This window comes from Raphanus sativus, chromosome 6 (genome assembly GCF_000801105.2).
Source record: "Raphanus sativus cultivar WK10039 chromosome 6, ASM80110v3, whole genome shotgun sequence".
Classification (NCBI taxonomy): Eukaryota; Viridiplantae; Streptophyta; class Magnoliopsida; order Brassicales; family Brassicaceae; genus Raphanus; species Raphanus sativus.
This window is the reverse complement of record NC_079516.1, coordinates 4077864-4101214: the sequence shown is the minus strand read 5'-3', so window position 1 is coordinate 4101214 and position 23351 is coordinate 4077864. Positions and strand designations below refer to the sequence as shown.

Sequence of the window (23351 nt, the reverse complement as noted above, 5' to 3'; positions counted from 1 at the left end):
ATGAAATGTCATTCATAATATTCTCTCGTACGATTTACTATTAATGTTAGAAAATGTCACACACTCTTTGACTTTTACCGACATTTTCATCATTTTGTTTAAGAAACTAAAAACCAATGTCTTTCTTAGAAAAATAAATAAATATTGAAATCACTAAACAATATAGACAGAGTCTATAATAATATAACAAAATTTATGTAGTATTTATTTAAAATAAAACGATTTGATCATCTAAAAAAAAAGTGTCGACAAAAAAAAAAGATAATCTAAAAAAATTCAATAACACATGATTATTTTCCTATAGCAATAAAATAAATAAATAAAAATCAACTTGACGTTTTCCTTGTCAGCAGGAGAATCTTTCCTGTTTCTTTACGTTTACAGACGACACTAGAGAGAACTATATCATATGAATATTGCTTACCACCTCTCTCTCACTATCTCTCTCTTTCATATCTATCTCTCACTTGTGGTTAGCAAAAACAAAAAGTCACAGAACATATCTTCGATGGATTTCCGAGAGAAGCTCGTAAAGTTCAAGTTCCACATCGTCTTTGCCTTCGTTTTATCTCTCCTCACCGTCGCTCTCGTCACTTATTCTCCCCGTTTCCTCACCGTTTTTTCTTACTTCTGGCCTCTATTTCTCTCCACCACCCTCTTTCTCGCCGCCGTTTTCTTCTTCGCCCGGAACTCAGACCTTCCGACGTCATCTGCTATCTCCAGCGATGGCTCCGGCATAAAAGTGGCGGCAGAAGGGATCCTTGACTATGTCGTTGGCGGACAGCACGAAGACAGTACTCTCCTTGGTAGCTTCACTAAACTCGACTAGTATGAGATATATATCTCTGTGACAAAAAAAAGAAGAGATATATCTCTCTGTTTTAAGTATTTTCGTTAGTTTACGATTAATAATAATAGAGAGTACTTATAAATGTAATAGTAGTTAACCGTGGAATAAGAATAAAAATCTTGCTTTATGCTGTTTTGTGATTCCTTCGGTGTATGACTAATTGACTATATGGTTGCTTCTAGGCCGACGCGAAGCTTTTTTGGATCTCTAGGTTCCATCACTTATTTTATACGTCACTTTACATTGATATGATTTATTTTTAAAAAAATCTAAAATCCAACCACCGACGCAAGATGTTGTTCATTTGTTTACTAATTTACCATTTGAAAATACAGGATATGCATCTGTTATATCTCAGTTCATTCGCTCGTATTTTGTGTTTGATTATTATCAATATTAATTAGTCATCGAGATAAATACAAATATAATATTTTTTTTTTCATTTAAATAAATTATTACCCATCATTAATTTGAGTTAAAATTCGTAAACTATATTTTTATTTTTAAAAAAATTTACTAACATAGGCTAAACTTTTACATCTACAAATACATATAATATTTTTATTTATTTTGAAACTCTCAACAATATATTGTTTAAAATGTTTATATACAAAAATATCATAGTATATAATAATCTTTAGTTCATATACTATTTAAAAATATGTTATTAGAAAACTTTGAAATTTTAGTAATTCATTTAAAATATTATTGACAAATCAAATTTTAACTATAAATTTATTTTATTTTAATTATAACAAAATCTGTTAGAGAAATATTAAATAATAACTAATTTTTTTTATAAAATAATATATTAATGTGGTATCAAAAAAATTCAAAATTCATGTAATGTTCCCAACTCAAAAATAGTTATGTAATTTTCTAAAGTTTTCTTGACAACATATAAAATTTTGAAAATAAATATTCTAATTAAAAATGATAATATTTCAAATTTTACAAAATTTAAAATCACAGATAATAAATAATAATTTTTAAAGATGCACCACAAAAAAAATTGTATATGTTGTAAAAATTAAACCAATATAATATTTTGAAGTATTAATTAAAAAAAAAAACTTACTATCATAACATCCAAAGATATCCTATATCAATAAAATTTACTAAAATACTATGATAGATACTACTACTTTGACCAAAACAAAATACTACTACGTATAAAATTTACTAAAACAATAGAGTTATATTATTTAAACAAATCAATGTTTTTCTTATAAATCCCATAAAATACTAAAATGATATATGTCAAGGCATATTTTCTTAAACACAACATGTAAATATAAGTTATCTTAAACATATTTATTTTCTATAATATAAATAGATAAAATTTAAAAATATATTATATGTAAAAACTAGGGTCGGCTCGCCCTACGGGCAGGATATACTTTACTTGTGATCTAAGCTATTATTTTATATGATTTTATAGTTTGTATTTCGGGTTTGTATTTGCAAGAGATTTGTATGATACACTACAAAAAAATACGAAGAAATGAACTTACATTGAGTTAGCCATAACAGCACGAATAAGTATACTGAAAGAGATAGAAAGAGATGATGAGTTCGGAAGGAGAAGTACTCACACAGATTTCACACCGCCTGAGTTAGGAACGACGTATTGAAGACTCATAGTGGTGATGGAATTAATTGGAATAAACGTGAAGTTACACCTCCGCCAGTTTCAGTCTGGAAAAGGACTCTCAGACGTCATGCACCATCGTCGGAGGAACGGAGAGACGATCTCCAAACATGCGATGGAGCAATTAGGGTTAAAGCGAGAAACAACTCTACTTGGGCTGGACGAAGACACCAGACTCAGAGCCCAAACACGAAATCACAAAGGAAGCCCATCACGTTACGAGTTAAATGAAATGCTGAGTTTCGTCCGCCTTTGAACACGTGGCAACGCGACAGAGCTTGAATTATCTAGCTGGATGCTGATGTGTTAGCGGGAGAGAACCAACTCTTCTTTATATATATAGATGTATAAATTAAAGAAAAACATATTTTGAAGGAGGTTTTCTATTTGATTATTTCATATTTTTATTGTACCTAATTCGAAAATATATTAGTAAGTAATCAAAATTAATAATAAAGTAAATGTTTTAACAAATCACTATATATTAATAAAGCCAAATAAAAAATGTAAATGATAATATTAAAGAGTTACACAATATATAACATATAACACTGAAAATATATATTTTAAACATTGTAATACTATCAAATACAATATATAAAATGGAAAAATATCAGTACGGACATGCGGGTTAAAATCTAGTTAGGATCTTAAAAATATAGCTACTGTAATTGTAAAAACTCGCTTCTTTATAAGTTACTTTGGACATATATTAATTATCAATACCATTAAATTAAGAATCCTTTTATCGATTTACCATTGGATTTTCTTGGAATATTATTTTTTGTGCCATCAGTTTTACCTTACAAACTAAAATTCATTAAGGGGGATGTATTCAATTTAGTATTTGATGTGATTTGATTTTTAATGGAGTTTTAGATGATTTTAATAAGTTGCAGAGATTTAAGTGATTTTTGTTAAACTACTCTAGAATATCACCTAAAATAATGGGATTTGAGTTTTATTTTTTTAACTAAGAAACTCCACCCAAACACCCTAAAATCACCTCAAAATTTTAAAATCCCACAACTTAAAATATTTTCAATAACAGTGGATTTCAGAGTACTTTATGAAATGTTAAGTTCAATAACAGTGGATTTTAAATGAGTTTTTAAAATTCATGTTTGAATAACAGTGGATTTGTCATTTTAATACAAATCACCTGAAACTCTCGGTTGAATACACCCTCCTAAAGGTAGTTTAGGAAATGAAAAATAGATCATCTAATACTTTAATCGCCTATTATTGTTCAGTTATTATTATGATAGCTAAGATACTAATCTCCCCCTATTGGAATTGATTTTGAACACCGTAATACTTGTGATACATTAATATAAACCATTAAATTATGAAGTCTCTATATTTTCAAATGACTTCTAACAGTGGTTGACAATGTCTCTATTGACAATTACAAAACATGCAGAAATGATATTTAGTTTTGTTGATCTTAATAAACTTTGTAGAGGTATATTAATATATTATTTACTATGTCAAAACAAAATAACATTTTTGAAATTACATCAGACATGCTGATCTATCAGTCAGAAAATTAGAAAAGTTTACCATATAAAATCTAATCTTGAGTTTGTGAATATTCATTATTTAAAACTAAAACCAGAACTAAATTTATAAATAATCAAACGGTTCTTATATTTCTTAGACTGAAAAAATATTACAACTGATCAAAATCTACATTTAGATTTATTCAAATTATCCGGTATTTTTATCAAAATCCTAAAATGTGATTTCTCCGAATTATTCAAAATTATCTAGAAATGTAAATCGAACCTAAATTAAACCAAATTAAACTCCAAATTTTGTTTTCTGAATCAAGGAAAAAAAAACAAATAGTCAAACTGAAACCGAAACTAACTTTATAAATAATCAAACGGTTCTTATATTTCTTGGATTGAAAAAAATAAACAAAAACTACAACTGAACTGGAACCAAAAAAAAATTGGAATTGAATCGAAAACCAAACTAATTCTTAAACATATTAGTGAACAAAACCAATAAATTATCAATAAAAAAACACTCCACTGTTAATGCAGCTTGATATTTGTTCATTAAAACAAAACCAATCAAAAAGCTAAATCAAAATTGAATTAATGTTGACAAATATTTGAAGCTTTCCTATACCTTCAGAACAAAAAAACTAAAAATTGAAACCAAACCAAAAGCCTAACTATCTAAAATACATTATATATATATGTATATTTAGTTTTAAATTATCAATATCTTTAAAATACTACTTATAATTCAAGCTACTCAAAAACAAGATTATTGTATTAGTTTTTATCTGAAATATTTTTAATTATCATAACACAGTATTAAGATTTATCCGAATTATCCGGTATTTTATTAAAATCCTAAAAATGTGATTTTACGAATTATTCAAAATCATCCAGAAATGTGAACCGAACCTAAACCAACTTGAACCCCACATTTTGTTTTCTGAATCAAGGAAAACTACGACTGAACTGGAACCAAAGTGAAAAAAAAATTGGAACTGAATCGAAAACCAAACTAATCCTTAAACATATTAGTGAACAAACAAACAGGTTAATAAATTGTCAATAAAAATTACATCCGCGCTTTAAAATCGCAGATCAAAATCTGGTTAGTTTTATATTTAGTGGTCATTCATTTTTTTTTGTCAGCAGTGGTCATTCAGTTTTTTTTTTTTCCTTTAAAATTCCATTTATTTATTAAAAAAAACCAATACAACTAAGAACGAAAAAAAAAACGCCCACAGACGGACTAAAAGAAACCTGAACTAATTCTCCTGATTTCTTCTTTAACCCTTCAAGATCTCTAGGCCAGACCGAAAGAAATAGGATCCTATCCTGCAAAAAACCTGAGCCACGTCGCAAGGACTGATTCCTCGCCCTGGTGTAGTCGTTGCGCCCTCGCCAAAGGGTCGAGTCTGAGCCTTAGCATCTGCTTAATCTCATTAATAATCACAGCAGGGCGTTTCTGCCCATTGGAATGAATCTTATCATTTCTCTCTTTCCAGATGAAATATAGGCAGGCCTGATGAAGCAGCTTCACAATCAACTTCACATTATCATCACGAGATGGATGTTTCAACCATCTAAGCCCATCCTCAAACAGGTGGGGAGGTGACAGATTAAGCTTAGCTGTGAAGAAGGACCATACTTGATGACTAAATGGGCAGTCAAAGAAAAGGTGCTGTCTAGTTTCACTATGAGTCACACACAGCACACAGTTTGGAGGGACTTGCAAACCCCATCTTAAGAGTCTATCTCTGGTAACCATTCTATCCCTTGCTGCTATCCAAGAAAGAAAAGCATGCTTGGGAATCCGACCAGAGAACCACACCACCTGATGCCAAAAAACCACTTCTGTAGAAGGGAATAGAGCCCTCCAAGTCTCACTTGTAGAGAAGTTACCTGCCCCATTTTGACCATTCGAGTACAAGACATAAGTATCATCCACTTCCGAACTCATGATCGGTCCAGAGTCGGGGACAGATTTTTTGAGTAAGGTAATGACCTGGTTTCTGCTCCTACTATGCTCAAAGCACCAGCCATTCTCCGTCAATGCATCTGCCACCACTGCATTGATGTCGATGCCCGTGCTTATCGGGCCTCTAGGGCCGACGTGATCGATAAGAGGACCCACTGATGTCCAATTATCAAACCAAAAACTTGCTGTAATTCCGGATCCAATTTGACAATGCAGAAAGGGTCTCGCTATATCCCGTAGCTTGCATAGAGCCTTCCAAATCCAACTACCTCCAGAGTTCGGTTGAAGGACCCAAAAATTCTCGTTACCAATGCAGAAAGTGGTCATTCAGTTTAGTTTGCTTTTGTTATGAATTCAATAGAAGATGAAGTTACATAAGTAAATAAAATTAATAATGATAAGAATTATCCAAAATCTATAAATATATTGTAAAATAAAAAAAAATTAGAATGGTCAATATCATTTATACCTCTGATGAATAAAATATAAATTAACCACAAAATAAAAAACGAATTTTAATTTTTTGATTAGATAAATTATTAAAATTAATATTAATAATAATTATCAATATATATATTAAAATAAAATGAACTTATATTAATCATATTATTTTAATTAAAATATATATTATTTTTATTCCAATCTAACAATAAATATATTGATCCAACTATTACTTTTTGTAAGTAATTTTTTTTATTGTTTATGTTTAAATAGTATAGATAAGCAAAATATATGTAATGGAAAATATATAATGGAAAAATGGAAAATATGAGCAAAATATGAGCAAAATATGAGCAAAATATAAGTAAAAATAAATGTACAAAAAGTGATAACAAAAGTATAAGGTTTCAAAATCAAACATATTTTTTGAAAAGAGCTTTGACTTCCCTTTGAATTCTTGACGTTTGTTTCACTTTGTCTCAAAAGAAAATGAATCAGGTATAGAGTAACTTATGTTAATAATTTATAATTATCATTGATCGACTTACGTATATCATGTTGTTTTGTTTTGTGTAGATCATCTCATGCGTTGAAAACGCCTGTACGATGCGTCAACCACCAAGGAATCTCACCAAGAGTCTTGAGAAGATGTCCGAGTATTTATGTGAAAACATTTCGCACTCGGTTTATGCAAAAGCCATAATTACTGGATTTTCCAGTCGGTTGGGAGGAATGTAATGGATGAAACGACCTGTAAGTTTAATTGTCAAATTGTTGTAACTTTGTATTATAGAAACTAGGTGTGTTGCCCGCAGTGGTCATTCAGTTTAGTTTGCTTTTATTATGAATTCAATAGAAGAAAAGTTTCAATATTATCAAATATATAACTGTCGATTAATATTGAATTTGTGAAATGGATGGCGAGAGTTTTGAGATTAAAGTGGAGCGTTAAAAAAGTGATTACAGTTATACAATTATCTTTTATATTATATATAGGTCATAGTTAATTGGACACAACATACAATCAATAGAATATGATTCATATTTAATAGAATACTAGAATAGTACCCGCGTTGAAACGCAGATTGTTTTTTTTTTAAAATAAAAAATATGTATATAATTTATACAGTAGATTAGTTAATTATTTTAAATTTAATTATTTCTGAAAGTGGAGGTTGTATTACCAATTTAGCATACAACATGAAAAATATTTCTGAGAAATTCATTCTCATCAAAATAAATCATTTTTTCTTTTTAGGTTTTCAAATTAGTAGAAATACATATATATCTTATATTACTTGTAAAGTTTCTTCAGAGCATTCACATTTTATGGAAATATATTAATAATCTTGTGGTGAAGAGATTTTAAGAAATCATCATTGAAAAGTTATATTGTCTTTTGACTTATGAAATTATATTTTTATTTCTAAGTCGAATTTAATAATTTGCCGTAAGAAATTAATCTAATTATTTATATAAGTGTTATATATGCAGATTTATTATGGTGAATCAAGTAACTAACTTTCCTTTACTATTTGATATTTATTCAAATGATTTTAAATATGGTAAATTAAGATTATTTGTGATAAACTATTTGTATTTTTTTTGACATCGATAAACTATTTGTATAAAGTTTAATTGTTTCTTAAGTCTTTTACTTAAAGACATAACAAATTTTCCACAAAATATGGTAACCATACGGATTCTTACCCAATTAATATTTTATTTTATTAGTAGATTAAGTAATTAAGTTAATATCAAATATATTGTATAATGAATGTGCATATTAAATGGTAGAGCTATGAATAAGTCCAAAATTTAAGTGATAACTTTTATGGTAGATAAAAATAGAACTCTATTTTAATAGAGTAGAAATATATATTATTTTTATTTCAATCTAACAATAAATATATTGATCCAACTATTACTTTTTGTAAGTAATTTTTTTTATTGTTTATTTTAAATAGTATAGATAAGCAAAATATATGTAATGGAAAATATAAATAATGGAAAAATGGAAAAATATGAGCAAAATATGAGCAAAATATGAGCAAAATATAAGTAAAAATAAATGTACAAAAAGTGATAACAAAAGTATAAGGTTTCAAAATCAAAAATATTTTTTGAAAAGAGCTTTGACTTCCCTTTGAATTCTTGACGTTTGTTTCACTTTGTCTCGAAAGAAAATGAATCAGGTATAGAGTAACTTATGTTAATAATTTATAATTATCATTGATCGACTTACGTACATCATGTTGTTTTGTTTTGTGTAGATCATCTCCTGCGTTGAAAACGCCTGTACGATGCGTCAACCACCAAGAAATCTCACCAAGAGTCTTGAGAAGATGTCCGAGTATTTATGTGAAAACACTTCGCACTCGGTTTATGCAAAAGCCATAATTACTGGATTTTCCAGTCGGTTGGGAGGAATGTAATGGATGAAACGACCTGTAAGTTTAATTGTCAAATTGTTGTAACTTTGTATTATAGAAACTAGGTGTGTTGCCCGCAGTGGTCATTCAGTTTAGTTTGCTTTTATTATGAATTCAATAGAAGAAAAGTTTCAATATTATCAAATATATAACTGTCGATTAATATTGAATTTGTGTGAAATGGATGGCGAGAGTTTTGAGATTAAAGTGGAACGTTAAAAAAAGTGATTACAGTTATACAATTATCTTTATATTTATATATAGGTCATAGTTAATTGGACACAACATACAATCAATAGAATATGATTCATATTTAATAGAATACTAGAATAGTACCCGCGTTGAAACGCGGATTGTTTTTTTTTTAAATAAAAAATATGTTTATAATTTATACAGTAGATTAGTTAATTATTTTAATTTAATTATTTCTGAAAGTGGAGGTTGTATTACCAATTTAGCATACAACATGGAAAATATTCTGAGAAATTCATTCTCATCAAAATAAATCATTTTTTCTTTTTAGGTTTTCAAATTAGTAGAAATACATATATATCTTATATTACTTGTAAAGTTTCTTCAGAGCATTCACATTTTATGGAAATATATTAATAATCTTGTGGTGAAGAGATTTTAAGAAATCATCATTGAAAAGTTATATTGTCTTTTGACTTATGAAATTATATTTTTATTTCTAAGTCGAATTTAATAATTTGCCGTAAGAAATTAATCTAATTATTTATATAAGTGTTATATATGCAGATTTATTATGGTGAATCAAGTAACTAACTTTCCTTTACTATTTGATATTTATTCAAATGATTTTAAATATGGTAAATTAAGATTATTTGTGATAAACTATTTGTATTTTTTTGACATCGATAAACTATTTGTATAAAGTTTAATTGTTTCTTAAGTCTTTTACTTAAGGACATAACAAATTTTCCACAAAATATGGTAACCATACGGATTCTTACCCAATTAATATTTTATTTTATTAGTAGATTAAGTAATTAAGTTAATATCAAATATATTATATAATGAATGTACATATTAAATGGTAGAGCTATGAATAAGTCCAAAATTTAAGTGATAACTTTTATGGTAGATAAAAATAGAACTCTATTTTAATAGAGTAGAAATATATATTATTTTTATTTCAATCTAACAATAAATATATTGATCCAACTATTACTTTTTGTAAGTAAATTTTTTTTATTGTTTATGTTTAAATAGTATAGATAAGCAAAATATATGTAATGGAAAATATAAATAATGGAAAAATGGAAAATATGAGCAAAATATGAGCAAAATATGAGCAAAATATAAGTAAAAATAAATGTACAAAAAGTGATAACAAAAGTATAAGGTTTCAAAATCAAAAATATTTTTTGAAAAGAGCTTTGACTTCCCTTTGAATTCTTGACGTTTGTTTCACTTTGTCTCGAAAGAAAATGAATCAGGTATAGAGTAACTTATGTTAATAATTTATAATTACCATTGATCGACTTACGTACATCATGTTGTTTTGTTTTGTGTAGATCATCTCCTGCGTTGAAAACGCCTGTACGATGCGTCAACCACCAAGGAATCTCACCAAGAGTCTTGAGAAGATGTCCGAGTATTTATGTGAAAACACTTCGCACTCGGTTTATGCAAAAGCCATAATTACTGGATTTTCCAGTCGGTTGGGAGGAATGTAATGGATGAAACGACCTGTAAGTTTAATTGTCAAATTGTTGTAACTTTGTATTATAGAAACTAGGTGTGTTGCACGCAGTGGTCATTCAGTTTAGTTTGCTTTTATTATGAATTCAATAGAAGAAAAGTTTCAATGTTATCAAATATATAACTGTCGATTAATATTGAATTTGTGTGAAATGGATGGCGAGAGTTTTGAGATTAAAGTGGAGCGTTAAAAAAAGTGATTACAGTTATACAATTATCTTTATATTTATATATAGGTCATAGTTAATTGGACACAACATACAATCAATAGAATATGATTCATATTTAATAGAATACTAGAATAGTACCCGCGTTGAAACGCGGATTGTTTTTTTTTTTAAATAAAAAATATGTATATAATTTATACAGTAGATTAGTTAATTATTTTAAATTTAATTATTTCTGAAAGTGGAGGTTGTATTACCAATTTAGCATACAACATGGAAAATATTCTGAGAAATTCATTCTCATCAAAATAAATCATTTTTTCTTTTTAGGTTTTCAAATTAGTAGAAATACATATATATCTTATATTACTTGTAAAGTTTCTTCAGAGCATTCACATTTTATGGAAATATATTAATAATCTTGTGGTGAAGAGATTTTAAGAAATCATCATTGAAAAGTTATATTGTCTTTTGACTTATGAAATTATATTTTTATTTCTAAGTCGAATTTAATAATTTGCCGTAAGAAATTAATCTAATTATTTATATAAGTGTTATATATGCAGATTTATTATGGTGAATCAAGTAACTAACTTTCCTTTACTATTTGATATTTATTCAAATGATTTTAAATATGGTAAATTAAGATTATTTGTGATAAACTATTTGTATTTTTTTGACATCGATAAACTATTTGTATAAAGTTTAATTGTTTCTTAAGTCTTTTACTTAAGGACATAACAAATTTTCCACAAAATATGGTAACCATACGGATTCTTACCCAATTAATATTTTATTTTATTAGTAGATTAAGTAATTAAGTTAATATCAAATATATTGTATAATGAATGTGCATATTAAGGACCCGACTTGTTCAAACGCAGCTGTTGCAGTTGCAGTTGCGGGAGTTTGCGGCTGCGGGTGATTGCGGTTTCAAGCATTATTTAGCGTTTTGTATGACTGGCACAACGTTTGAAAATTGTTGCATTTGCGGGATATTTGTGACTGGTTGATTATGAAATATTGCAGCAGTTTAATAATAAGTTACCAATATAAACATATTATAATATTATAAAAAATATAAAAACATACTATCTTGATAAAATATAATAACTATTAATATAATATAATTAATAATAATATTTTATTTATTTATTTATTTTTAATTAGTTGAAAGTTATAATTTTAATAATTATTTTTTTGAAGATTTATATTAAAACTTTTAAAAGAATACTTTATATTTGTATCTATATTAATTTTTTAAAAATTCTAATGAATAGCTAGTTTAAAAATTTTATAAAAAAATTATGATAATGTTTGTGAATTTAAATTAATAATTAAAATGCGTATATATTTTATTTATAATATTTTTATTTTCAGATTTTTAATTTTTAATTTAAAAATTTAAAATATTTTTAAAAATTAATTTTATATTTATTTATCCAACCGCAACCACCCGCAACCGCAAACGCTAGCTGGAACCAGCTTTTGATTTTAAGAGGTTCAGAGCGGTTTGAAGCGATTTGTAGTGGTTTATATGATTGTTTCGAAACGCTGTCAACCGCCATCAATCGCAAAAGCTGCATTTGCGGGTGGTAGCGGGGAAACCAGTCAAGCCCTAAATGGTAAAGCTATGAATAAGTCCAAAATTTAAGTGATAACTTTTATGGTAGATAAAAATAGAACTCTATTTTAATAGAAGTCTAAATATTCTATATATTTGATGGTATATAATATACATACATAATATTTTAATGTAATTTACATGTATACAATACATGTCCGTATATATATTGAATTGTGATAAAAATCATATTCTTGGAAGGATTGATTCACGTTTCCATTTTAATGTCAGAAAGTTAAACTTTAATCTATTTTAATCGATTTTTCATCTGTTTTTTTGTTTGTTATTGTTTTCGGTTAATTATATTCATGGGACCTAGTTTTTTTGCTTTCAACATATTGAATGTCATGTCATTTTTTTTCCCGACACCCTTGTTATAGAGATTAAACAGTTGAATAAGATATTCATCATGCCCATTGCACATAGCACATAGTCTAGACTCTAAGGTGATCTATGAGAGCGACGAAAAGATTAAAATTGTATAGCATAAATTCATGCTTTTTTTGTGGGTACTTTCCTCGCGTGCCCGAGCATATAACTGATGAATAAATCTCGACCACTGAATCTAAATCATCCATATCTATCTAATTAACCCAAATGCATCAAACGGTCAGCAAATGATGACGTCAGTGCGGCCAAAAAACGTTACGTAGTTCGCACACGCGTTTTATAAACGACATGTCGGTTAGTATTGGGCGGAGTTTTTCAATTCGAGCGTAGTAACAAACCGTCACGCATGTTTTAGTTTTAAGCTTAGAACGGCAATCAGTTCGCACCTTTCCCTTTCTCGTCTTTAAAAAAATCCTCCTTGCCTCCCATTGCATTCTCGATTCTAGAAAAAGAAACACGAAGGAGATAAAGATGGAGGGAAAATTTCAAATTTCAGATACAACCAATCTGCTTCGAAAGATCAAAGGTACAAACCCTAATTTTCCGAATCGTACGATTAAATCCTCATCTAGGTCGAATGATTTCGTTGCTCAATCACACACTATGTATGATTTCGAGTCTCGAACCAGATTTTACCCGATCGATCGTTGAAGATCTAGCCGAGGGAAAATCTCCAGAAATCTCCATCAATCGATTCAGAAACTATTGCAATGATCCAGAAGCGGATTGGTTCGTCTCTCGATTTTCAATTGTTACGTGCTGAACTGATACATACCTCACATTCGCTTTTGCTGTCTACAGTTTTTGCAGCTCTGATGAACCGAAAGGTAGGGAGATTCTCACTCTTAGGAAGACATCTCAAACGTATAGAATCGGTTAGTTAAACTCAGATCTTTCTCGGGAGTAACTAGTAGTATCTCAATTTCTTGTGATTTTTTTTTTAACCTTCAGATATGTTGCTAAGAGTACTGTTGATAGTTCAACAACTTCTTCAAGAAAATAGACATGGATCCAAAAGAGATATCTACTACATGCATCCATCAGCATTCAAAGGTAAAATTTGGAAGGGCGTAATTGCCCCCTCTCTAATTATTAATTAGTGTCTCTGATTATATGATTCTGCATCACTATTGTTGTGTTCTTGTTCTGCTACACAGCACAATCAGTTGTGGACCGCGCAATTGCTGATATATGCATCCTTTTTCAGTGTAGTCGGTACAACTTGAATGTGGTTAGTAACTTGAAATAACTTTCACCTTCAATTTGAGTATCATCAGTATGTGATTTTACTCTGTGATTCATTTGAATTTTTTTTTGCAGGTGTCTGTTGGAAATGGGTGGGTACTACTTTTGACAGCGATTTACAGTGGTTTTATCATGAGGCGTGTTCTTGTTTTAAGATTCACTTTTTTGTTGTAGGTTGGTGATGGGCTGGTTAAAGTTTAAGGAAGCTGGAAGGAAGTTTGATTGTTTAAGCAGCCTGAATACTGTGAGAATAATACAATTAGATTCACTTTTTATGTTGGCATCAGGAAGTATAACTCTGCAAATGATTTTAATTTGACAGGCATTTCCCGTTCCTGTTCTTGTAGAGGAAGTCGAAGGTATGCTATGAGTGAAGGATATTTTTCTTTTCATCTGTTCTAATGCCTGCTGATGTGATCTTTAGACGGTCTGAGGTCTGTGGTCAAGGTCACATAGATAGCAGCATTTTCCTTTGTAACTAATAGACAATATTTTTGTACGGGCTCTCTAGAGAAGTCATATCCTATCTAAGTTGACAATAATGTGTCAGGAATGATAATTGGATGTCATCTTCCTGCCTGCAGATGTTGTTAGTTTAGCAGAGTACATACTGGTGGTGGAAAAAGAAACAGGTAACCACCGTCTATCTTTATATAGTCACCAGAAGATGTTTTTCTTTCTTCATGACTTACCAACTAATCACTTACTTGATCAATGGTTTATAGTATTCCAGCGTTTAGCAAATGACATGTTTTGCAAGACGAACCGCTGCATCGTTGTCACAGTAAGTACTGCACAATTTATTCATCCTTACTGCTTTCAGTTTTGCCTAGTTTTCCTTTCCGTTTCTTCCGGTTTTTATTTCACATCAGAGTTATGATTGTTTTTGGCAGGGAAGAGGCTATCCTGATGTCTCTACAAGAAGGTACATAACTTAATTCCAGGAGCTTGGAATACTATCGTATAAAATCGAACTTTCTCCTCTATTGACGAATGTATTATCGAATGCTTCTCACCACAGGTTCTTGCGACTCTTGATGGAGAAGTTGCAACTACCTGTGCATTGTCTAGTCGACTGTGATCCATATGGCTTTGAGATCCTAGCCACATACCGTTTTGGCTCCATGGTTAGATTCAGTTATAGAATAGAGATCATATAATTCGAAATATTTCACCGAATGTGTTGTGCTGTTCAATGGTTTTGACCCATTTCAGACTGATCATTGTTTTACCTTTTTGTTTTTCTGTAAGCAAATGGCCTATGATATCGAATCACTACGAGCACCAGAAATGAAGTGGTTGGGAGCTTTTCCTTCAGACTCTGAGATATACGGTGTCCCCCAACAGTGTCTCTTGCCATTGACAGAAGAAGGTAAGATCGTTGAACATTTGTATCCGTCCCTTATTCACAGCTTTTTTGAGACTTGCAATTATCACTCACAGACAAGAAAAGAACTGAAGCAATGTTGCTCAGATGCTACCTGAAACGTGAAATGCCACAATGGAGGTATGTATCATCAAACTTCCATGTGTTTTTTGGATTCACATATCATCCAAAAGCACAAAACTAATATGGACTTGGTCTTTTAAAGGTTGGAACTTGAAACGATGCTGAAAAGAGGAGTGAAGTTTGAGATCGAAGCACTCTCAGTTCACTCACTGTCTTTCTTGTCAGAGGTTTACATCCCTTCTAAGATTCGCAGTGAGGTAAGTGTCCATTGAAAAAAAAAGTTTTCATTGAGCTACGAGTCTCCAACTCAGGTTTGCTCACACCAAGTGAAATTAATCAACCACTTTTTTTAATTGCTAAAAAATACAAATTATTTTTTGTCAGCTAAAAAAATATTGAATAATTTTTTTTCAATAAAAAAATTGATAAAAATACAAATTACTTTTTTTTAATTGATAAAAAATACATATAATTATAATTCTTAATTTTGAATAATACAAAGACCAAAGTAATAAATGTGTTGTATATTACAAAACTACGACTTACGGTTCATTTTCTTTCTAAAGTCGCTTCCAGTCACAAACCTAATTTGAAGCAAGCCGTTCCCTGAAACCCTTAAAACCTTTGGACATTTCGACCTAACAAAGACAAAACCTTTTCACACACCAAACAAACGATGTCGTCTCTCTCTCGCCTTCTCCTCCGTGGCACCAACAGCTTCAGCGCCCCCACGAACGGCCGCTTTTTCTCCGCCGCTACCGCCGCTGCAGCCGCGACCTCGCAGCGAACACCGTCCCTCATCACCCTCGTGAACGACGAACAAGACCCAAAGTACATCACGGAGAAGTTCAAAAAGGCTTCCGAAACGGAGTGGTTCCGGAAGAACATTGCCGTCTATGAGAGAACCGTCCGCCGCCTCGCCGCCGCCAAGAAGTTCGAGTGGATCGAGGAGATCCTGGAGGAGCAGAACAAGTACCATAACATGTCCAAGGAAGGGTTCGTGGCAAGGATTATCAACCTCTACGGACGAGCTGGTATGTTCGAGAATGCGCAGAAGGTTTTCGACGGAATGCCTGAGAGAAACTGCAAGAGATCGGTGTTGTCATTCAACGCCTTGCTGAATGCGTGCGTGAACTCCAAGAAGTTCGATTTGGTTGAAGGTATCTTCCAGGAGTTGCCAGGTAAGCTCTCGATCCAACCAGATATTGCATCTTACAATACTCTGATCAAGGGGTTGTGCGGAAAGGGTTCCTTGTCGGAAGCTATTGCGTTGATTGATGAGATTGAGAACAAGGGTCTGAAACCTGATCATTTCACCTACAACTTGCTTTTACATGAGACGTATACAAAAGGGCACTTTGAGCAGGGAGAAGAGATATGGGGTAGAATGGTGGAGAAGAACGTTGCGAGAGATATACGTAGTTACAATGCTCGGTTGCTAGGATTAGCCTTGGAGATGAAATCAGAAGAGATGGTTAGTCTCTTTGACGAGCTCAAGGGTAATGGGATCAAGCCTGATGTATTCACGTTCACTGCAATGGTTAGAGGATGTGCCGGTGCAGGAAAAGTGGATGAAGCCAAAACGTGGTACAAGGAGTTAGAGAAGAACGGTTTTCGCCCAATGAAATTGATCTTTTCCTCGTTGCTCCCTGCGATGTGCAAGGCTGGGGATTTGGAGTCGGCTTTTGAGCTCTGCAAGGAGATATTCACTAAGCGTCTACTTGTCGATGGGGCCATCATGCAAGAGGTAGTTGATGAATTGGTGAAAGGATCAAAGAAAGATGAAGCTGAAGAGATCGTTGAGCTCGCTAAGAAGAATGACTATTTACAGTTCAAGCTACGTCTCTCTTCCGAAGAGTAGTTCATTAACAAGTATCTCTAGTCTATGTTTAATCTCTCTTAAGTGTCTTGTTGTTGCACACTGTGAGACCAGTGTTCAAATAACCAAACTACCTATGTGTTTGTGTGCCTTCTTTGAATTTGAGAAGTAAGACTGTTCCAGTTTTTCTATTTTTAATGTGCTCCCACAAAAAACGCTTTGCATTTAATCATTTCACTAATAAAATGGCATGCAGTCGAGGATTCTACACGCGAAAAGTGCCAACTTTCTTTCCTCTCCTGTTAACGGCATGCAGTTGGATGGAACCGCATTTAACCGATGATTTTACACGAAAACGCTGCTTAGTCTCTCGATAGATAGAGCCCTTGCATAGTAGAACGGCACGCTGTTCTATTTTCTCTAGACCTAGCCTCACTCGTCTCTGTCCAAAAACCCAAAACCCTCACACTCACATTTCCACCTGCACGAAGAGCAATGAGCAAAGTGGGCTCCTCGCTGTACACTCGCCTCCATGGAATCTTCAAAGAAACTTCCATCTCCACCGTCAAGACCACCGCAAAACCCAAAACCAAAAAGTTCGTTAGCAAATCGAAGAAACCCACAGCTTCTTCCTCCGTCGCCGGAGGAGACGCGGTGAACTCCTCGAACTCCGACGCCAAGGCAACGAAAGATTCGAAATTGACGAAGAAAGTAGAGAAATTCAAGAGATCCTGCGAGTCCCAGACCTTCCGCCAAGTCCACGGCCTCTACAGCGCCTTCATCCGCCGTCTCAGGGACGCGAACAAGTTCTCGATCATCGACGACGTCCTCCAGCACCAGAAGAAGTACGAAGACATAAAGTCCGAAGATTTCGTCATCCGCATCATGCTCCTCTACGGATACTCGGGAATGGCCGATCACGCCCACAAGCTGTTCGACGAAATGCCCCAGCTAAACTGCGAGAGGACCAACAAGTCCTTCAACGCGCTTTTATCCGCTTATGTCAATTCCAGGAAGGTCGATGAGGCCATGCAGGTGTTCAAGGAGTTGCCGGAGAAGCTGGCGATCACTCCCGATCTCGTCACTTACAACACCATGATCAAGGCGGTTTGTCGTAAGGGTTCGATGGAGGATATACTGTCGATCTTGGAGGAGGTTGAGAGGAACGGGCTTGAGCCTGATATGATCACTTTCAATACGTTGTTGGAGGAGTTTTACAGGAGGGATTTGTTTGCTGAAGGAGATAGGATTTGGGATCTGATGAAGTCCAAGAGTCTTGTTCCCAACGTTAGGAGTTATAACTCGAGAGTGAGAGGTTTGACTCGGAACAAGAGGTTTGCGGATGCGGTTGAGCTCACTGGTGTTATGAGATCTGAAGGGGTCTCTCCTGATGTGCACACGTACAATGCTTTTATTACTGGTTACCGCGGGGATAACAACCTCGAGGAGGCTTTGAAATGGTACGATGAGATGAAGGAGGCAGGGTTGACTCCTGATACCGTGACTTACTGTTTGTTGATCCCTCTCGTCTGTAAGAAAGGGGATCTTGAGAGAGCGGTTGAGATGTCGGAAGAAGCTATCGGACACAAGGTTCTGTCTCGCCCCAACATGTACAAACCAGTGATCGATGGTTTGGTGGGTGAAGGCAAGACTGATAAAGCGATGCAGTTAGTGAAGGATGGTAAGTTGCAGAGTTACTTTCGCTACCTACCGGGCGTGTCCGCTGGTAAGAAGGATACCGCCACCGTTCCTGTCTCTTCAAGTCCGGTCGAAGCTAGCGTGGGGGACGAGTAAGAATGGTTGATCAGTGTTTAGCAAATGTCTTAACGAATGCGTTATAATGGTGGCTTCCTAGTTCCTATATTGATATCAGTCGTTTAGATTTGTTCACCAGTTGACTCCACTTGCAAGGAAACAAGGTTATATTGGTCTCTCTTGTGATTTTATTTCAATTTATAATTTTGGAATTTTGCTTTTCTTTATAATTTCTTCTTTTTAAGGAATACAGTTTTGAACTTTCATATTATGAAAGATGAATATGCATATACAGTCAAAGTCTACAAAGAAAAAGCAGTTTAAATTCCGACAAAAAATGAAAAAGCAGTTTAAATGAGAGAACAAATAAAGCTGGATATAAAACGAAGCTAGTGTCATTTCTTCTTTTCCATGATTATATTAAGATGTTTAGCATGATAACTCCCTGACAATAAAATTTTGAACATGAAATGTGTTTAATTCGTCCATAAACTGAAAAAAAAAAGATAGGATGGAGTTGTTTTCGGAATTATAATACTTTTTTCCATTTTGTAAAAAGCTTTCAATTGAAAATAACAAGGCACAAGATGTGATTTGTTAGATCACATGTAGTTTGATAAAGTTTGATTTACAAGGTAGACAAAGAAAGAGCTATAAATTAGTACAACTCTTTAGTCTAATCAAACTAAGAAAGATATTATTACGCTTGATAGGAACCTCGATTTCTACGGTCTTGTTTTCCTCTTGCATGAACTGTAAATCATCCCATATTTTAGTATTTTTGTATCGGTTTGATCAACCAATCCCTTCTTGTCATACTTTCAAACTCATTCATTTGTTCAGTAATATGAAAATCACTCTCTATGTTACTAATTTCTTGGAATGATCACTCGTTTGAAAGAGGGTCATGTTTAAAGAATCATTTCCTGAGAGCGTCGGAATTATAATACTTATAAGTTCTGATCAAAATTTTATTTAACAAAATGTCGTATTGGAAGAAAAAACGAAGCAGTTGTGAGAGAGAGAGCCAAAATTTTATTTAAAATATTTTAGTATTGGATTGGCCTTTGCTTACCTTTGATTAATCTTTTACAATTAATGAGTATAATATATAGTGACGATATCATCAAATTACCTTTCTGTTTTCCCTACTAGTATCCCGTAGAATAATCAATTATCGGAAATTTAAATATTTTAGACGACGCATTTTCAGGCAAGACAAGATAACATTAAAGTTTTGTATCAAAAAAATCAAATACACTTGCCGTAGTTAAACCAGAACAACCTTATATTTATTACCTATAAAACATTCTATAGAATTTCTTCGTTAGACACCAACCAAACAAGCAAGGATGATGCCGCAAGCTTTTCCTCCAATGGATTTCTCTGTGGATGTGGTTAGCGAAAACACGAATACACAATTCTTCCCTTTTAAATCCAATTAAATTACATTGTCAGAAAATTAGTTTTTCTTTAATTTCAGAGCTTAGAGATGGAGGTGACTAAAAACTGCGAGCTTTGTGAACAAAAAGTCACGGGAATTATGCAATCTATCATCGGTACCATCTTCTTCTTTTTACGTGTTGTTGATGATGATGATGATGATCTATTCCAATTACGTTACATACATTTAAAAAAATATAATACAATTTTTGGCAGCGGTTTACTCTGTGAGTTTTGGCGATATAATGAAGCTGGAGGCTAGAGCTAACCCTAATTTGTTTATGGCGGTTATTATAAAGTATCGCGATCACGCTAAGGTCAACAGGCTCCACTTTGAAGGCGCACCTGTCACTCCTCAACCTGGAGAAGGAGGAGGAGGCTATTACAACGCCCCTCATGTTAATTATCCATACCCTTATTCTCCTTATGCTCCTCCACAGCAGCAGTTTCTCGCGGGAAACTATGGTTATCCGATGTTGAAGCAGCCGCCACCGCCGCAGAAGGAGAAGGAGGCTCCAGAGGGGGTGCATAAGCAGCAGCATACTGTGCCTCCTCCTTATGCTATGCAGCCGCCACCGCCAATGCCGTTGTCTAGTTACTCTTACATTGAACCTCCGTATTGGCCGGCGGCTCCGCCGAGTGGTGGTAAGTGTGTGATTATGTGATGTGTGACGAAGAATGGAGGCTTCTTGTTTTGTCTCTCACAAGCTGCCCCTTTTTGGTTTATATTCGTGATCGCTGTTTTTTGAAAATGCAGTTGCGTTTATAATAAACAAAGTGGATTCTGACTTTTTTTTTTCTTTTGTCTGAACAACAGTTATAATCTGTTTGAAACAGAATGAAGTTTGGCATTATGATTATATTTCGTGTGTGTGTGTTGGGTTCATCATAATTCCCATAACAATACCCATAGGGCCCAAGGAACTATTTACTGATTATTTCTAACTTTAAACATGATCTCTCAATCTCCCATTCTCCCATCATTTGCTTCTGGTGGTTGTCCAACCTCACAAACCCTTTCTACCAAAACCGTTTATGTCATTGTCTTCAATTCAACTGCATTTGCATTTGCGAGACCGTTATTGATAATTGTTCAAAATGTCAAGTCTTTCAAAATTTTGTGTGAAACTATGGATCAAACATATATAACAGCTTTAAAATACACATTCTCAAATGTCAAAACAGTGTATGTGATTTTACCAGAAAATAAAACTGCGTATGTGATTGAAATCTAGATCATGATTGGGATATATGATTAAGTGTATGATCACAACTAACCAAAATTATGAAATTATACTCTTTCAAAATCTACCATATATTGGTAAGTGGAAGATATTTAAATAACTAAGTGGGGCCTTTTTATTGGGCCTGTGGGCTTTAAATAAATAATTTATCTCATTAGTTAAAATAAAAACGCAAAAAAAAGGATAAGCCCTTGAAGCTAAGCTGCAGAAGAGGAAGCTCGTGTTGAGAGGAGGAAGAGGAAGAAGAAGAAGAAGAAAAAAGATCGGTTCTTGGTTCGAGAATTTCAATGGCGGTTTCTTCTGTAACTTCGTTCACACTGCCCTCTCTCGCCAATCCCACCAGACAGAAAGTCACTCTGCTTTCATTGTTTCCATCTTCTTCTACTCATGTCAGCAGCAGCATTGGCTCCGGCTCCTCCGTCCTTAACAAACCTTCCTCCTTGTTCTCGAATAAGATCTTCGCTGCTCCCGAATCCCTAACTCTCGATCAATCATCCTCTGAGGAATTCTCCGAGGTGTAGCACTCTCTTTTCGATTTTGTTTGCATAAGACAATAATGCTGGGGAACACAAACCGTTATCATACCACATAAGATAAAGCTTGTCCCTTTATGTGTGTGTTTTAGTGTTTGTTCTGGTAAAGTTTACTCCTTTTTTGTATCTGTGTGTGACTTTCAGGTTCCGAGCTCTTCCTCCATAAGTGTAGACGCAGATAAGGTATCTTCCAGCTCACTACTAGAATTTTCGATATGCATATTTGTCAAAGTTTCTGTCTTTTTGGTTTACCACGTTCTTACATTACACTTGTGCCTTAAGGGCCATTAAGTAGATAATTCTCAGACAGAGTTATGTTTTCTTTGGAGGTTTTGTGGAGATCCATTGTTGTTGGTTAAGTTGATTTGTTTTGTTGTGTAAGCAGATGGCGCCAAAGCAGAAGATTAGGATCAAGCTTAGATCATACTGGGTGCCTCTTATTGAGGACTCATGCAAGCAGATACTTGACGCTGCGAGGAATACTAATGCCAAGACGATGGGTCCTGTTCCATTGCCCACCAAGAAGCGTATCTACTGTGTTCTCAAGTCTCCCCACGTTCACAAGGATGCAAGGTTCCACTTTGAGATCCGGACTCACCAGCGGATGATTGATATTCTCTACCCTACTGCTCAGACCATCGACTCCTTGATGCAGCTGGATCTCCCTGCTGGTGTTGATGTCGAGGTCAAGCTCTGAATGCAAACAATGGTTAACAAAAACACTCTCAAGCTAATGTGTCTAGTTAGTGAAATGAATGCAAACTCTTCATCAGAATAGAATCTAACCTTTTAATATCTTGATGCTTGTTCTTAAGTAAAGTGTTTCTTCCTCATAGGTGATGGGCGCTTGCATTTCATGAACAGACTGTTTCAGATCAACTACACTGCTTAGAACTTGTAAGCCATGTATCATCCTTTTGAGAGCCTATGTAATGAATATTATCTGGTCCTTGTTGTTAATTGATGAACAAATCAGCAAGTAAGCAAGTTTAAAAGGATCTTTTTTTTTTGTATTGTGTGTTTACTAATTGTTTTGCTGTCAACTGTTACAAATAAGTTCAATGTATTTTTTCTTTTGTACTTTAGTGGAATC

General features: G+C 33.2%; 7 protein-coding genes across 8 annotated transcripts; 6 read left to right on the top strand and 1 right to left on the bottom strand.

Annotated features, from left to right (window-relative positions):
- Positions 1 to 331: 331 nt before the first annotated feature.
- Positions 332 to 990, top strand: LOC108835150 (uncharacterized). The gene has a single exon (XM_018608438.2). The coding sequence runs from the start codon at positions 410 to 412 to the stop codon at positions 827 to 829; it is 420 nt and encodes a 139-aa protein (XP_018463940.1). The 5' UTR covers positions 332 to 409; the 3' UTR covers positions 830 to 990.
- Positions 991 to 5342: 4352 nt separating this feature from the next.
- On the bottom strand, positions 5343 to 6317 carry LOC108835151 (uncharacterized). The gene has a single exon (XM_018608439.1). The coding sequence runs from the start codon at positions 6315 to 6317 to the stop codon at positions 5343 to 5345; it is 975 nt and encodes a 324-aa protein (XP_018463941.1).
- Positions 6318 to 13199: 6882 nt separating this feature from the next.
- Positions 13200 to 16168, top strand: LOC130496958 (meiotic recombination protein SPO11-1). The gene is made up of 16 exons (XM_056989712.1): positions 13200 to 13295; positions 13399 to 13498; positions 13571 to 13644; positions 13721 to 13822; positions 13927 to 14000; positions 14090 to 14106; positions 14189 to 14258; positions 14337 to 14373; positions 14599 to 14646; positions 14740 to 14798; positions 14908 to 14939; positions 15036 to 15141; positions 15266 to 15386; positions 15458 to 15521; positions 15607 to 15721; positions 16031 to 16168. Exons 1-16 carry the CDS (start codon positions 13241 to 13243, stop codon positions 16055 to 16057), a joined length of 1101 nt encoding a protein of 366 aa, XP_056845692.1. The 5' UTR covers positions 13200 to 13240; the 3' UTR covers positions 16058 to 16168.
- On the top strand, positions 16141 to 17476 carry LOC130496957 (pentatricopeptide repeat-containing protein At3g13160, mitochondrial). The gene has a single exon (XM_056989711.1). The coding sequence runs from the start codon at positions 16141 to 16143 to the stop codon at positions 17323 to 17325; it is 1185 nt and encodes a 394-aa protein (XP_056845691.1). The 3' UTR covers positions 17326 to 17476.
- A 210-nt stretch (positions 17477 to 17686) lies between these two features.
- LOC108806913 (pentatricopeptide repeat-containing protein At3g13150) lies at positions 17687 to 19330 on the top strand. Its single transcript, XM_018579127.2, has one exon. It carries the CDS (start codon positions 17779 to 17781, stop codon positions 19075 to 19077), a length of 1299 nt encoding a protein of 432 aa, XP_018434629.2. The 5' UTR covers positions 17687 to 17778; the 3' UTR covers positions 19078 to 19330.
- Positions 19331 to 19996: 666 nt separating this feature from the next.
- Positions 19997 to 21324, top strand: LOC130496274 (extensin-like). The gene is made up of 2 exons (XM_056988234.1): positions 19997 to 20597; positions 20698 to 21324. Exons 1-2 carry the CDS (start codon positions 20531 to 20533, stop codon positions 21144 to 21146), a joined length of 516 nt encoding a protein of 171 aa, XP_056844214.1. The 5' UTR covers positions 19997 to 20530; the 3' UTR covers positions 21147 to 21324.
- Positions 21325 to 21904: 580 nt separating this feature from the next.
- Positions 21905 to 23271, top strand: LOC108811907 (30S ribosomal protein S10, chloroplastic). 2 transcript variants are annotated; one of them, XM_056986842.1, is made up of 4 exons: positions 21905 to 22240; positions 22403 to 22441; positions 22644 to 22943; positions 23095 to 23271. In XM_056986842.1, exons 1-4 carry the CDS (start codon positions 22013 to 22015, stop codon positions 23116 to 23118), a joined length of 591 nt encoding a protein of 196 aa, XP_056842822.1. In that variant the 5' UTR covers positions 21905 to 22012; the 3' UTR covers positions 23119 to 23271. The 2 variants fall into 2 exon arrangements, with proteins under 2 accessions (XP_056842822.1, XP_056842823.1); XM_056986843.1 differs by having other exon boundaries at positions 22644 to 22967.
- The last annotated feature ends 80 nt before the right edge of the window (positions 23272 to 23351 follow it).